General features: G+C 44.8%; 1 protein-coding gene across 2 annotated transcripts in view; it reads right to left on the bottom strand.

Annotated features, from left to right (window-relative positions):
- Ak5 (adenylate kinase 5) overlaps positions 1-15,952 on the bottom strand; it is a 187,408-nt gene that overhangs the window by 159,497 nt on the left and 11,959 nt on the right. For both annotated transcript variants that reach the window (XM_075981057.1, XM_075981058.1), the window contains exons 4-5: positions 15,523-15,692; positions 15,322-15,435 (exon numbers count right to left, since the gene is read on the bottom strand). In XM_075981057.1, the coding sequence (XP_075837172.1) occupies positions 15,322-15,435; positions 15,523-15,692 (284 nt within the window). The remainder of the gene's footprint in view (positions 1-15,321; positions 15,436-15,522; positions 15,693-15,952) is intronic.

Raw genomic sequence — 15,952 nt, 5'->3', positions numbered from 1 at the left:
CAGTTCCCAGTCTCAGGAGGAAAACACACACTATTTCACCATCAAATATAGTGTTAACTGTGGGGTTTATAAAATGCATATTTTGTCAGGCTGAATTTCTTCCTATTTCCAATACGCTAGATTCTGCCCACTTTCGCCTCAATAAATTGTTGTTGAGTGTTGTCTGATGCTTTTTCTGTCACTGTCTAAGAACACAGTCTATTGTACTAAGACTTGTTTGGTCCCTGAGAACACTATGCATTACAGTTGTTGCACAGAGTGTTTTAGATGTGTCTACTACTGTTCAAAGTGTCTCCCTACTGCTATTTTTATCTAGTTGTTATATTAAGCTATGAAAACAGGCATAGAATTTCCAACTCTGAGTGTGTGCCCATTTTATTTCTGTCATTACTTTATCTTAAAAATGCTTGTATATAGTTTAAAGCATTTTTATTAAGTGTATAGACTTTTATAATTTACATGTCATTAAACACATAAAAATACAGCTGTCAGGTCAGGTGTGCTGGCTCACGCCTTTAATCCCGGACCTCAGAGACAGATGAGGCTTATCTCTGTAAATTTGAGGATAACCTGGTTTACATAGCAATTTCTAGGCCAGGATGGCCATCACAGTAAGAAAATACAGCTGTATGTATTCAAAGGACTCAGAGAAGTAACTGTTCACATCAGGGCATGTCCCTCCACCCCAGTGACCCTCCTTGTCTTCTGCAGCATCACTAAGGTTAGCAAGTTTTCCTCTGTTGGTGTCTGCATGCTCTATAGTCTCTTTCCTTTATTCTTGATCCCTGTCTTTATTTTTAAAAGCACTATGATAAAAACGAAGCTTATTCATTTATACTCAAACAATAAAGATCCCATTTGAATATTCCACTAGAGGTGGGCATCCTTCATAGCATACGCATCCATCCTCCTAATTCCTTGGGTAAATGCCAAGCTTCATTTTCCCCTTGTCGTATGGGTGCCCTTTACCTGGGGCCACTGCTTACAAACTGCAATATGCTTACAGTCGTGGTACACTGGAGTGATGGGAGAAGAATATTTTGGGTTTCCCTAATCTGGGACAGCCAGCTTATTTTGACTTTATCTTTGGGTAATTACTTAAGATACTCAAATTAGAACTACATGTGCATTTTCTCCAGGAACCATCATTCAGTAAGGGAAAGACGGTTAAGGGAAACAGGGCTGGGTAATTAAGGAAGCAGTCACTTATGTCGGAGGGGATCACTATGCAGGAAGTACTGGGTGATAACCATGGACAACCTTTGGTAACTTGTCCTTATGAAACATTCTGTGGAAACAAACAAATGTCTGCTTGGTGAGAAAGATGATGTGGTTACTGAGGAATTCCTGTACACAGAGAAGCTGTGAGAAAAAAAAACGTATTTGAGGCACGCTCTGCCCTCCTCTCCGCCCTCGGCCCGCCCTCCGCGAGTCTGCAGTTGCCCTGCACATTGCCCTCTGCCTCCCTAGTCTGCTCCCCACCACTTTGTTGACAACCCTTCCAGAATGCACTCACAGGTTCTCTGGACCTCTGGCTTCCTGCTGTTTGGAACAAGGGCGAGCATGAACAGGACATGGAAAGGTGGCAGAGGGATGGTAGACGTTTATTCCCTGGCTCTAATAAAAGGCCACCTCCTTCTTCCGAAGGAAGGTCAAGGATCCTGCCTGTCACCTTCTTCTGGCATCTTTTTGTCATGGGCTCAGATAAAACAGTATCTGCTTCTTGGGCCTCCAGGCCTTGGGATGGAGAACGGTTTCTCTTCCATCAGCCATAAGGTGTGTCACTATCCCCATGTGTATCATGCAAAGGTATCCTAGGCACAGCCTGCTAACCACCCTTCTGCTCAGTCTGTGAGTGTGCCCTTGCTTCCCCGTGGAGCCCCAACAATACAGCCATCTGCTGAACCACATCCACTACTGTGATTAGGGCTGTAGACATGTTTCAAGTTGGAGCATAACTTTGGTAAGTGAAGAGGAGAACACAGCCACCAAGACTTGGTACCTGAAGGGAGGGCGTTCAAGAGAGCCCAGGGCTAGCAGCTTGTTTAGATTACCAAAGATGAGTAGAGAGAAAGGAAAAGTGTATGATGGGACAGTGGTAAGGCTAGACCCAACTAGCTAGATCAGACTGCATGGGACAGATTCCTTGGAGACACATGTCACTCAAAGACATTAATACTGAGAAGGTGTCTTCGGTGGGAGTCCTGTACTGTAAGGGGGTGAGAAGATGAGTGTGGGCACAGATGGTGGGATAACTGGGTGTGCATGTCTTAATCACAAATTTAATGCTATTACGACTAGACAGCCTGCTCTGTCACTACGGACAACACATCCCTGGGAATCACTATCAGATACTACGTTTAAGCTGCCGTGGATTTTTTTTTTTTTTGCGTTGAATCAAAAAAAAGAGAGAGAATCAACTTTGCTAAGGATGTGTAAACTTGCAGATCCTTGGTTTGCGCTCACAGGACTTCCTCAGTCTGTGAAGAAGCACGGACCATATACTATTTGTGGTTTGTTTAGAAACAAGGTCTCGTGTAACTCAGGCTGGCCTCCAACCTGCTATTTAGCACATGTTGACCTTAAACACTCAACTCTCCTGCCTCCACCCCTCAAAGCTGGATGTTGGGCATCTGCCGCCATGCCTGGTTTCATTTTTAAACAGGATGCTTATTCTGAGTGTGGTGGCATGTCTGTAGTCTCTCACTTGGAAGTTGAGACAGGAAGATTGTGAGTCTGAGACCAGCTATACCTACAGAGTGAGTTCCCAGGCTAGCCTAAGATACAGCAAGAGTCTGTCTCAAAGATCAAAATAAATAATAAAATAAAATAAAAAGCAAACAAGATATTCACCTACTTGTGAGACAAAACGTTTGGGAGAAACGCAATTGTGGACAATCGTCACCAAAGCCTTCCCACTAGGAGAATGATTTAATGGTTTTCTTGGGGGAAGAGTTGGAGTTCATTGTGAGATTAAAATATAGATTTTAAGCATAAGGGTTAAAGGCGGATGAATGACGTATACAGTGAGCACAGGCACACTGTATGCAGTGAGAATACAGACAAGGAAGGGGACAAGAGGGACCAAGTTCTTGGCATGAACAGCAAGAAGAAAGGAACACAAGGGAAGTCGGTCTGAGCAAGGGAAGGTGACAGCTGCCTCCTGAGCTTCGCGGTACACGTCAACAGGGTTTCTTTCAAAACTTGGTCTTGCTCCTCAGCCAGGCTGGCCTCTACATTTGACTGCTCATGCCTCAGCCTCTAGCGTGGTTGGGATTACAGGTGTATATACCACTACACCTGACTCAAGTTTGTTTTTGTTTCTGATTTACAGTCACTGTATTTAAAAAAAAAAAACCCATCTGATTCTCCGGCTCTTGAATATGAGTTATTTAGTGTATGTGTCACTCGCCCCTGACACATACACTAAAAGCCAGACGTCATTGTCTAAAGCTAGGTTAGCATATGCGGCAGGGCTTCCTTCTGGCTCTCAGGGTTAAGACCTTTGGAGCTTGTGCTCCCTGGGGACTATAACGTCCTGGCCTCTAGCTTCTGGAGTCTGCCCAAAACCAAGCATCAGGCATCTGCGTAAGTACAACACTGGGGTGCTGCTCACTCCAGGCACTGCCTTAAAACAGCCTCCTAGAGACCCTGAGCCGAAACCAACAACCCTTGTTGTTCCATGTAATTAATCCCTGCGTGTTAGTCAGTGCCGTAAGCCGCAAAGAGCGAGGGTGCCGTGCTTTGTGGAACCCATCCCCAGTGTGCCCGGCAGAGTCAGGGCGACTTTGATTTATGGCTCTACGAAGTTGGGAAATGACCTTCCACTTCACAGAGGTTGTTTATGAAACTCTCATTAGCCCCTGGTTTTAATGGACTTAGATTGTATCACAGCACATTGCAATAAAAATAAACGAATAACTACCTTCTAATATAATTTCACTCTCAAAGTCTAATTATTGAATAATTATAAACAAGCTTCCAAGCCATTAGTTCTAGGGAAAGAATCGAGATTTTATTTAATATTTTGCATGGAAGTGTTAATGCTTAGGAAAAATATTGTGTAATTAAAATTAAATCACTCCCCCTTAAAAGCAAATCAAATTTGTCTCCCTTAGGAACAGCTAATCAAATTACTAGTCTGTCAAATCATTTCGCTTCACTATGCAAGTAGGGTAGCAGCACCCTTCTGGGGATTGATTTTCCTTTATCTCTAAACTCTTAAAAAAATATTTATGTGGTTGGGATTTTTTTCATATGTATATTCTCAGTCACCCAAACTCAGGACCGAATCTATTTTTAGACTCCCTTTTAATGGCAAAGCTGAGGGCAAATGATAGGCAGTACAGGAAATGACTAGAAAAAGAAGAAAAAACCATATACGGTTGCTCTGCAGATCTCACCAGATCACTGAATACAGCTGCTCGGCTGATCTCACCAGATCACCATATACAGCTGCTCTGTAGACCTCACCAGATCACTGAATACAGCTGCCCTGCAGATCTCACCAGATCACTGAATACAGCTGCTCGGCTGATCTCACCAGATCACCGAATGCAGCTGCTCTGCAGACCTCACCAGATCACCGAATACAGCTGCCCTGCAGATCTCACCAGATCACTGAATACAGCTGCTCGGCTGATCTCACCAGATCACCGTATACAGTTGCTCTGCAGGTCTCACCAGATCACCATATACAGCTGCTGGGCAGATCTCACCTCTTTAACCTACAATGTAAGATGAATGGAGTCCACAAGGGCTGTGTGAGCTCAGAGGCCACAGCCCTCCTAAGTACAGCCCTTTAGGCTGGGGCATGTGGTCAAGCTCATGCTTAGCGTGCAGATGACACTGGGTCTAATTCCCAGTATCATAAACACATATTCTGACACAAGCCAGCACTCAAGATGGGAAGGCAAGAGGCAAGTTCAAAGTCAGCCTTGGCTAACCCAGCCAGTATCAAGCCAGCCTGGGCTAACACAGCCAGTACCAAGCTAGCCTGGGCTAACACAGCCAGTATCAATCTAGCCTGTGCTAGCACAGCCAGTACCGAGTTAACCTTGACTACATTGCAAGACCCTGCCTCAGAATACATAAACAAGAAGCAGAAGCCTGAAGGGATGAGAACAGTTGAGCACAGTAATTAAGGTGTCTCAGGAGGGTGTTAAAGACCCTTCCCCCAGCCCCCACCCCCGCCACCATAGCCAGCACAGCACAGTCTAAGTCAGTGTTCTTGGTGCTGGCTATGGCTAAGCCTCAGCCTTTTGACTATGAACATCACACTGCCAAGCACTGAGCACACCTCAGAGAAGAAAACACCATGGCAACCGCTGCCTTAAACAGAGTTGGGATCTGTGTTAGAAGAGCTGCCACTTCGGTTACTCCCTTTGCCAAGCACCTTTGAGTCTGGCTTGGGAATGTTGAGCCCTGGATTCCATGACTGTAAGGTACGTGTAGTCGTGGGGATGAGAAAATGGGGTACAAGAAGAGGAAGTACATCCTGTTTTAGGTAGGAGAAGTGCAGCTCCAGCGATCTTCCACACATAAACTAGTGTCGCAGCCCCACACTGTCGGCATCACCCATCATCCACATCTTTGGATACTTTCATGTGGTACTATAATAATCAATATCTAACACAACTACACAATCAGTTCAGAGCAGCCGTCTGGCGCACGCCTTTAATCCCAGCACTCGGGAGGGAGGCAGAGGCAGGTGGATCTATCTCTGTGAGTTTGAGGCCAGCATGGTCTACAGAGTGAGTTCTAGGGCAGTCAGAGCTACACAGAGAAACCCTATCTTGAAAAAGACAAAACAAAACAAAAATTCGTTTCAGTTTAAATCATTCTTTGAATGTTACAAAGGTAAAAATACGTTAGTTAATAGAAAAAAATCAGTTTCTACACTAAAATACAAGCGAATGTAACTATTAGTTATTTCCCCTGCCCCTGACTCTCTTCAGTACTCTGGGTGTGTGCTTACACGGTTTGCAGTGCTGGGATGTGTGTTCAAAGGTTACAGCAGAATAAGATCCAAACATACTTGGTGCAAAAAGCCAAAGGCTCAGGATTAGAGAGATAGTTCAGCCTACCCCCCGTGATACACCTTCTCCTAATCCTTTCCAAATAATTCCACCAACAAAGGATCAAGCATCAAATACATGAGCCTATGGGAACCGTTTTCATTCAAGCTGCCATGGGTGTTTGTTGTTTTTTAATCGTTTTTATTTTTAATTTTTTTTTGTGTGTGTATGGTGCAGGAATTGAACCCAGGGTTCGCCTGTGTCAGGTTAACCTTTTACTACCCTGACTTTAGGTTATCAAATGTGTTTGTTTAAGACACACATTTGCACATATCCGGGAAGAGGGAACTGCTGTTGAAGAACTGTCAGTCTACGGAGGACCTTTTCTTGATTACTGATTGATGTGCACAGGCCCAGCCACTGATGTGGTGCAGTTGCTGTGTGATCCTGGAGGAAATGATAACGTCATTGAGTGTGAGGCTGGGAAACATTACAGTGTGTTGCTGTATTCCAGGGCCTCGGCTTCAGCTCCTGCCTCCAGGTTCCAGCTCTGAGCTCTCGCGTTGACTTCTTGTCACGATGGACTCTAACCCTATGCATAGACACAAACCCTTCCCAAGTTGCCGTTGGCAGTGGTGTTTATCACGGCAATATGAAGCAAGCTAGTAAACAAATTTAATATTGTGACATATGTAAATAGCGACACCCACTATCTAGGCTTCTTAAAACAGGGGTGGTAACGAGACAAAATTCTCAGAGCTTACCCCTACACCGCCTGGGCTCAAACTACACCTCTGCCTCTTAGAAGTGCTAGGACTTTGCACAGGTTTGTAGATTGTGAGAAATGTCCTCACTTTGTTTGCAGAATCGACATGTATTTGTGTAAAAATAGATAGGTTCAGAACAGCGTCTGGTGCACAGTAACTTGTCCATGTGTGTCCAACATGACGTGTCTATTATTGTTACTAATGCATTATCTTTTCCCCTTCCCCCATACTAATCAAGCAAACAACAATCTCTGTCCTTCGATGCTTTGCAGATGTATAGCAGAGAGGTCAGAACTCCAGTTTCCAAGGGGCTGAATTTCTAGGATAATCTGGAAAGATTGGAGGGGACTATCTCAGGATTGTCATTGTTGGGAGTGCAGGTTATCCTGAGAACAAAGGAACAGCCTCTGACATTCAGGACAACATGGAGTCAGAGTCACGGGAGCGGTGATCAGTCCATGGACTGGGCTCTGTTGGCAGAGGTCATAGCTAAGACCAGGGTGGCTGAGTGGGGCTGTGGGATATGGATCCGAAGGCTTTGTGAGGGCTAAACTGAGGGGGAGAGTCACGAACAGAAAAGCATCTCCTTGTCTGAGCACCAACTGTCACCACTGAGCTTCAGGAGTGTGGAGTGGAACCACCAAATCTCCAAATTACTGCTTTCTATTTTCTAATCTTCCAATTTTAAAATTTGGCATGCATTTTTTTTCTAAAAAACAGTTTGCAGCCCACGCTCAACCTGAAGACTGCCTGTTCATAATCTCTAGGGTACGGAAGGCTAGTGGTCTCCAATCCATGTCTGCACCAAGACTGGAACGCCAGCCATGTCCTTGCTGACAGTGGGTGAGAGGGGTCTCTTCACTTTCTGAATCTCAGTTTCTTCATCTGTAGACTGCACTAAAGACATCTGCCTAGGAAACCATGTGATAACTTAAGCACACACGATATACATCATGTTAAAATAATACTTTGCTTGGATGGAAACTGGAATACAAATATAGCCAAACATGGTGGCACAAATCTATAGTCTAAGCCCTGAAGAGACTGAGTAAGAAGGATCAAGAAGACTTCAAGGCCAGTCTTGGCTATACAAAGAGACCATGCCTCATAACCAAAACTGCCATAACAGAACATAGACCAGCACAGCCAGACAAAATAAGCTGCAACCCGATACCACTGAGCTGCCTAATTTGCACAACAGAAATTGCAGGATAAGGAATGGAAATCATATGCAGTAGCGCATCCCAACCCACGGAGACTTTCCCCAAAGGGAAGAGCCCATTGTCACATGCTTTTGTAACTGCTATGTCTGTGAGTTTATTTATCTGGATAAGTGTGTTCTATTTCCCACTCTGATATAGAGGTCAAATTCTTTCACCAGCCCATCCAAACATGTGCATGCACATGCACACACACACACACACACACACACACACACACACGTATGCATGCATGCACACACCCACAAGCGTGCATGCATGTGCTCACACAAACACACACATGTGACTGGTACAGGCAATAAGGATTTCACCTCCCATCCTCCATCATCCTTACTTGGGACCCTTATTGTTGTATCCAAAGGCCTCCTGGCTCCTGCTCATACTTACTGCCTTGAGGGGTAAGGGGCCCAGCTTTTGGTAAGAGTTATTCCTCATTCTCTCTCTCTCTGTCTCTCTCTCTCTGTCTCTCTCTCTCTGTCTCTCTGTCTCTCTGTCTCTCTGTCTCTCTCTGTCTCTCTCTGTCTCTCTCTCTCTCTCCATAGAGGACTGGGGAACTTTCTAGTCAAAGGTCTCCCTGTTACTGTGGACATGTATAGCCATTGGGAATGATTAACCTGGCCTCTTTGAAAGGCATTTCAGTGGAAATCCTCTTCCCCACTAACCAAGGGTCTCTGGCCAGGGCGGCTCCGTGGAGGGTGGTTAACTCTCCCAGCAAAGGATATAGCTGATTAGAGTAACCAACAGGACTTTAGGGCTTTCTTAATACCGCTCCCTAGGAGCGCTAACCAACCATACAAAAGGTGAATCTTGGCTACCTGCATTGTATTAAAGACCCAGCAATAAACACTAATTAGTAGTATTTCAAAACAAGATTTTACCATCCCTGACCAGAGTTGTCTTCCTAACCTAGTTCAGCTGGGAACCTGGTATTCCTGAAGGCACACAGAGTTCATCACCAGGTACCCAGCTTCAGCCTGTTTAAAAGGGACCTGGTGGGTCTTACCAAACACTCCAATGTAGTCCAACACTAGAACATTACTAACATGGTTTACCTGTCTGATATAAAACCCAGTCTGCTCAAGCTGAGAAATAAGAGAGCCACACCGGAACAATAAACCTGTCAGAAGCTGACTCTTTTTCTTTAAAAGAAGCAGCCGAAGGTCCCATGCAGGCAATGCCATCTGTAAACCTGTGACCCGCAGCTGCCGCTCCTGCTCTGAGATTGTCCTCATGGGACATGACCTGGATGACAGTCTGGTCCTTACCTGTGCTATCCAGAAAATACTGTCTTGGCTACCACAAAAAACCCTTTAAGGTACTTTATTCTTTGGTCAAAATAATTTGTCTGATTCTAAGTAAATTAAGTAATGTCCCCTTCATTGTTACTGGAGAAAAGTCTCCATCACAGCTCAGTCACATCCACCCCAGGTTTGCCCCAGCCTCTCCCACCCGTCTTCAGAACATAGCCTCTAAGCCTTCCAGCGCGCCTCAGACCGCAGAGGACTCCCGGAAGTCACGAGACAATCGAAATCGGTATCTTCACAAAAGATCCTGAAAGCGCAAATTTGCTCTTCCGTGGCACAGCACGTTCCTGCCATCCTGCTTCAAGGGGTGAAATCCCTTCTCGCCACGTCTGCTGCTCTGGGTTTCTTTTCCCAGTGCCCATTTTCTAATCATTATTTAGATGAGCCTAGCCATGGCTGGCTCCACTTATCTCTCCAATAGGATTCCTTCCCCCCTTTTCCTCTCTATTTCTGGCCCTGGCCTCTGTCAATGGCTAATCAAATCTATTCCTTCCAAAATAAAACAGATTCAATTCCAAATGACTCTGTATATTCCAGGGAGAGCCAGGCTGGAGTCCCACTCAAAACCTGCTTACTTGGGACCAAAATGTCTCACTTTTTACTTTTCCCGTCTGACGTGCAACCATGACCTCCATCCTCCGGAAGCCACTGGAAGAAGCTTTCTACAGTTCCACCTTTCTGTGCGGGTCCGCATGTATTTCTGCCTCCCACACTGGGTGGGAGCCTTACCTTGGTAACCATCCTTCCCCATACTATGCTGGCTCAGGAGAACATGACTGTATTTTTCAGATTTCTTTCTCTTTAATTCAATAGTTCTGACTCTAGATGACATTTAGACAAAGCCTTCAACCCCCATCACTGTAAGAGATGCTTCCTTTGAGCCCCTGGACCAAGCAATGTGAACCTTCTACTAAATATGACCTTAAGGATGGATCTCTTTGCATGGTACACTGCAGACCCTTTCTAGGAGGCTGAACCAGCGTGCTACCCCTATTCATTTCAAATAAACCAAGAAAAACTCACCCAATCAAGACTCAAGACTGATTTGTAGCTCTATCGTGGGTGGGAGGAGCATTTGGAGGGAAGAAAGATCAAGACTGAGAAGAGAGTAGAAAGCGAACAGGTCCTCCATGAAAACGTGGTCATGAAGTTATCCTTAAACAAAGCCATAGCTGTGTTCTGCCCAAATGGTCAAACAGCCACTGGCATAGCCAAGCCAAATAAGCCACAACCAAATAACAGAATTATTTCCATTTATGTGATATGAATGATATAAAACACACTAAGGGGCTCAAGCTCATTGCCCAGGACTGATCAATCTGCAGTCTCCTCATTTACATGGTGGGGAGAACATGCTGGGTTTTTGAATACAAAGTCTTAACCTAAAGCAATGCGAAGTCCTCCACAATAGAGGTCCTCATAGCGCACTGTTGTCTATTGGTGGCTCTTGCACTAATACCTCAGGTCTTTTGTTCCCTGCAATGTACTAAATAAACTTTTTCTACACTGGTATAATGGATGAACTCCTTCACCAAACATCCCAACATGGGCAGTATATAGAATGAGGGTTTTTGTTTTGTTGTGCTTTGTAAAGATGCTTGAGAGTGCCTTAAATTTATGGCTGTGTGGGTGAATCAGACTGCTGCAGGGCCTCGGTGAAGGAGGGCTATACTGTCAGGGCAGCCAGTCTGCAGTTCCACAGTTCTGAAGAGCCAGGCTGCCGGTGCTCAGCAGTCCGGCGCCTATGGCATCAGGGTATCACGTGTGCCCAGAGCTTAGCACCTGCACTCTTAGGAGTAGCTTTTCCACGGCTCATTTTGGAACTGGGTTGTTCTCACCCCTGGGTTAACTTCAACTAATCAATTATTCTTCAGGCAGGGAGACGAGGAGGATGGAGGCAGGATGGGCTAATTAGGGGACTTCCAAATTTTCCTGCCCTGTAGTGTTGAGCATCCCTGGACTCCAGCTGCCCGAGCTCTGGAGTGGTTTCCAGCCATTCTCAGAAGCACAAAAGCCTTCAAATGGAGGTTTAAGGCCAAACTCAGAAGGCAAACTAAAGCAGAGCTGTTGTCGGCAGCCTTGACATCTGAAGGTGGCCTCTGAGGGTTTAAACAGTCAGTTTGAAAAATAGACTGCAGAAGGAATAGAGTCTTTGCCATCACATCCTCCGACAGGAGGGAAGAACTGGTCTTCCCTGTCATAAATCAAAGGTTTTGGTTGCTGTCCTTGTTGTTTTTGATCTCGCTATGGTGCAGCAGAAATCATCACACCCTCTGGCCATGTGCTTCCCTAGAGCCACAACTCTGCCGGGAACTAGAGGACTGACTCAGTTGTCCTCCTCAGGTGGTGTCTCTGAAGGAGAACACTGAGATTAGCAGGGTCAGCACTCACCAGCTCCACTGACTCCAGAACCAGCCCCACTGGTTCACAGGGAGGCCTGGGAAATGATTCAAAATTACTTCCTCTGCAGTTATTAGAACTGTTCCTTTGTGTGATATCCAAAACTCTAGTATTTATTTTCTACTCCAACCCATCCTATGTCTGATAGAACCCTCTGTAGTAAAGGAGCATAATGAGTTGATGAGGCAGGGGTGAGGGTCCCAAAAGAGGGAGAATGAAGTAGGCCTTCAGAGTGAATGAATCCTCTCTGTCTCAAAGAGCACAGAAGAGAAGCCTGTGTCAGGAGGCAAATAACAAACGCGCAGTAATTCCATCAAGGTCAGCCAAACACTGAGAGGAATAGGTTATAAAACAGGCAATTGGGCCATAATGCTGTAAGCTGCAAAGGAACACAGCTAACAAAAACAGCACAAGGTTTTAAAATGGAACACTAGAAATTTTCCTTTAACAACACAAAAGCAGACCTATTACACACACCAACATGGCCATGGTTATGTGTGTTGGTCAGTTTTGTCAGCCTGTCACAGTCTAGAATCACCTGGGAAGATGCTCTCAATGAGGGACTGCTTAGATCAGGTTGCTCTGTGAGCGTGCTTGTGAAGGGTTTATCCTCACTGGATTAATTGATGGGGAGCATCCAGCCTGAATACGGGCAACACCATTTCAAGGGCTCAGCTTTGGACTGCATGAAAGTGAAAACAGCCAAATAAACCTAGCTGATCAAGTAGGCACACATGTGTTATTTTCTCTTTTCACATAGATGTGGTATAACTAGCTGAGTTTCTGCCTTGACGTCTTCAAAACAATGGACTCTGACTTGGAACTACAAGCTGAGTAGACTTTCTCTCCTAAGTTGCCTTGAGTTGTGGTATTTTACCACACTAACAACAGAAATGATACTAGGACTCATGGGTAGAGAGGCATTATCCCCAAAACATCTGTATTTGAAATTAAAACCAAGATTGATACTAAATTTATATATAGTTACATATAGAGAATAGCCAGTTTGGAAAGAAAGTGAAGTACATCCATCCACTTTGCATCACTATAGGGGATTGCCTGACAGACAGGCTAAATATCAAGTGGAAAGGTATAATTTGGCTCCCAGTTCTGGAAGTTAGAGCCTAAGATTGAGTGTCCCCACTCTTTTAGGTCTGTGGCAGGGTTATGGGAGTACATGTCAGAAAGAGTATCACACATGTCAGAAAGAGTACAGGAGGGACCTTATAGGACCTTGCCTCCAAGGACTTGAGCATCTCCCACGAAGTCCCACCTCTCAGTTTTGCAGAACCTCCCAATACCTCCATCCTGAGGTTTAGACAGTTATGTAGACCTGTAGACAATGTTACCCATATTCAAACAACAGCAAGATGGGAATGTCCTTCCCTGATCAGCATATAATTTAGATTTCTTTCATAGAAACCATAGTATTGGAAATAGATAACAAGCAAAATCACTGATGAGAGAAAGCCTGAGCAGACTCATGTCTACACATCAGTAGAGACATATTTCAATGGGAAAACTGGCTTCCCAAGGCCAACGCAAGCCTGCTCCCACCCTCTTTGGTAAGGACCAGGTAAAAACTCAGAGAACCCATGCAGAGGATAGTGATTCCACTTCCACAGGCTTAGCAGATGGGAATGCATGGCCTCGAAACACCTCCGGGCTGAGCAAGAAGCCCTGCAACCCACTTGACACAGTTCTTACCAGACACAGTTGATTCTGTGATTTCAGCACACATCTCCAGACTCCTCCCCTGCTAAAGAAGGATTGATTTTACCTAGCCCAGTCTTGTGCCTCCAGTGTTTTAGTGGCGGGGAGGAAAGAGAACTTGACTTTCAGTTGTGGTTTGCCAAGTGTGAGGAGTCAGAGCTGGATCAAGTAAAGAGAATTCTACACACACCCAAGGTGCTGAGCTTTCGGGTGACACCATCACATGCCAGGCTTCGGAATGACATGATCATGCTCAGTGTGTGTGACACACTGAGTAATTGTGTGCTGTGTGGGGGAGGAAGGAGGTGGGCCCTCTCTGCTGGGCCAGAGAGGCAAATAGGTATAGGCTGCAAAGTTTCCACAGACTTGAAGTGGTTGCCCACACCTATCTGCCCAGGTGGACAGTATTTCATCTCCAAGACAACAGCATTGCAAAATTCTCAACAACACCAGTGAGTGCAGTGGTGGGTGTCATCTACACCAGTGAGCACAGTGCTGGGTGTCATTTTTGACCTGGGACTTCAGACCTTCATGCCCCCTTCCTTACAAACTGGCTGGAACTTGTATGTGATGATAGCTATCATTTCAACCACACAGTTAGGAAGGGAATATGCTTAATGTCAAAGAAGAATTAAATTCCTGGATGCCCAGTTGGTGATGGAAATACCTGCACATTTGATGTCAAAAGTGGAAAAAGAGAAAAAGATCCTGCAGGAGCTTTCATCTGCACAGTGTGAGGGGAGCAGAATGGGACCAACTCTGACCTTTTATATAAGCCTTTCACCTCTGCACCCACTGAACTCTGACCTTTTATATAAGCCTTTCACCTCTGCACCCACTGAACTCCTGCAGCATGTGCTGCAGCATCAACTTCCAGTACCGCTGCACAGCCAAAGTGGCCAAGAAACTCCAGGATGCAGAGATGTAAGCTTATGAAGAAATACCGGATTTTCTCCAGTCTCAGAAGTGTGGTGGAGAACAGTAAGCATAAGCTACGGCAGACCTTTCCGAAGGATCTGCTGGCTGGGATTCTGTGAACGAGGATGGAGACTGGATTTTCTAGGAGAGCTGTTCCTGGTTCCCCTGTATGGGAGGAAGCCATCTCTCTATGTCCCTCTTCCCTTCACTCTGTCTAAGTCCATTGCATATTCTGAGCTGTGAAGATGCTACTCTGGGTTATGGATCTTTTTAAAGATTTAATAGGCATTATATTTCAGTTTTTGTGTTTGTTTAGGATGGATATAGTAGATGCTAAGAAGGCATAATTTACCCCATTTGGATACATTTTGGCAGCTGGACGCCATATCAACAAGGAAGCCCAGCATTTCTGACCTCCTCAGTGTGCAGGCACGGTGGTGTAGGGTGACCCCAGGCCCATCTCTCGACATTACCACCTGAGTCTTATTTTAAAGAAATGGAACATAAAAAGGCATCTTAGAAAAATATTTTGAAATAAAGTTTATAAAGATCTATACTTTTAAATAAAATTAATAAATTCTATTATCAGGTCTCATCTTTCTTCTTGGCAGATATCGCCTTCAATTTTTAAACATTTGCCAAAGAAAACACCTTTGCCAACACACATTGATGGGTTTGGCTATTTCTGATCAGAATTCAGAAACAATGCCAAGAAGTCATTGTTTGTCTTTATCGCTTAATCTCAAAACTTTAAGTAAAAAGTAGGACATTAAATTTATTTTTAAATAAATTAATACAAATAAGGCTAGGCTATCACCCAGTGGCAGAATGTTTGCTACCGTATGCAGGGTCCTTGGTTCTATGCCCAGAAACGTGTGCACACGAGCATAAACACACACGGAGATGGAGAGATAGATGACAGAAAAGGGAGCACACACAAGAGAGAAGAGAGAGATGAATAAATACCAGAAGATATTCTTACCTGGTCCTCAAAAGACAGAGCCTGGGCAACATCTCTTGGGAATCCATCAATGACAATGCCTTCTTCATCAGGTATCTGCATCAGTTTCTGTTTTATCTCTGTGATTGTTGTCTCCTATAACATAAAGGTGAAAACCGACAGTGTACTCCAGGCAGGGATGATTATTTTCATGCACAAGGAAAGACACCCTTGCAGTGATACCTGTGGGGCCAGCTCCCCATTGGTGATTATCTTGGCAATCAGACTCCACTTTCTGTTGCTGCTGGCACTGTGGATTTTCTTCCTCAGTAATTCTCCCACTGAAATGTACTGGAATCCGTACCGCTCGGCAATCTTCAAACTCTGAGTCCCCTTTCCGCTTCCTGGGCCACCTGGCATTCAAAACAGGCAAACCCATGACCTTGTGCAAAGAGATGCTCCCTCCACGACCATGACTTAAAACAGGTTCAGTGTCTATTTCTTATGAAATGAAATTGGGCTGGTATCTTTGTAGTCAACACAAGTTTCACAGTGATTTTATCTTTTCTTTTTGCATAATAATCAGAAGTTTCTGGTGGCATAGAGCACCCTTCTCCTCCATCTGCTTTTCAATACGACGGAAACTGACTTTACTATAGGTACCATGCTTGCA

Source organism: Microtus pennsylvanicus, chromosome 7 (genome assembly GCF_037038515.1).
Source record: "Microtus pennsylvanicus isolate mMicPen1 chromosome 7, mMicPen1.hap1, whole genome shotgun sequence".
NCBI lineage: Eukaryota > Metazoa > Chordata > Mammalia > Rodentia > Cricetidae > Microtus > Microtus pennsylvanicus.
The sequence above is the reverse complement of the archived record's forward strand: the minus strand, read 5'-3'. Positions and strand labels throughout refer to the sequence as shown.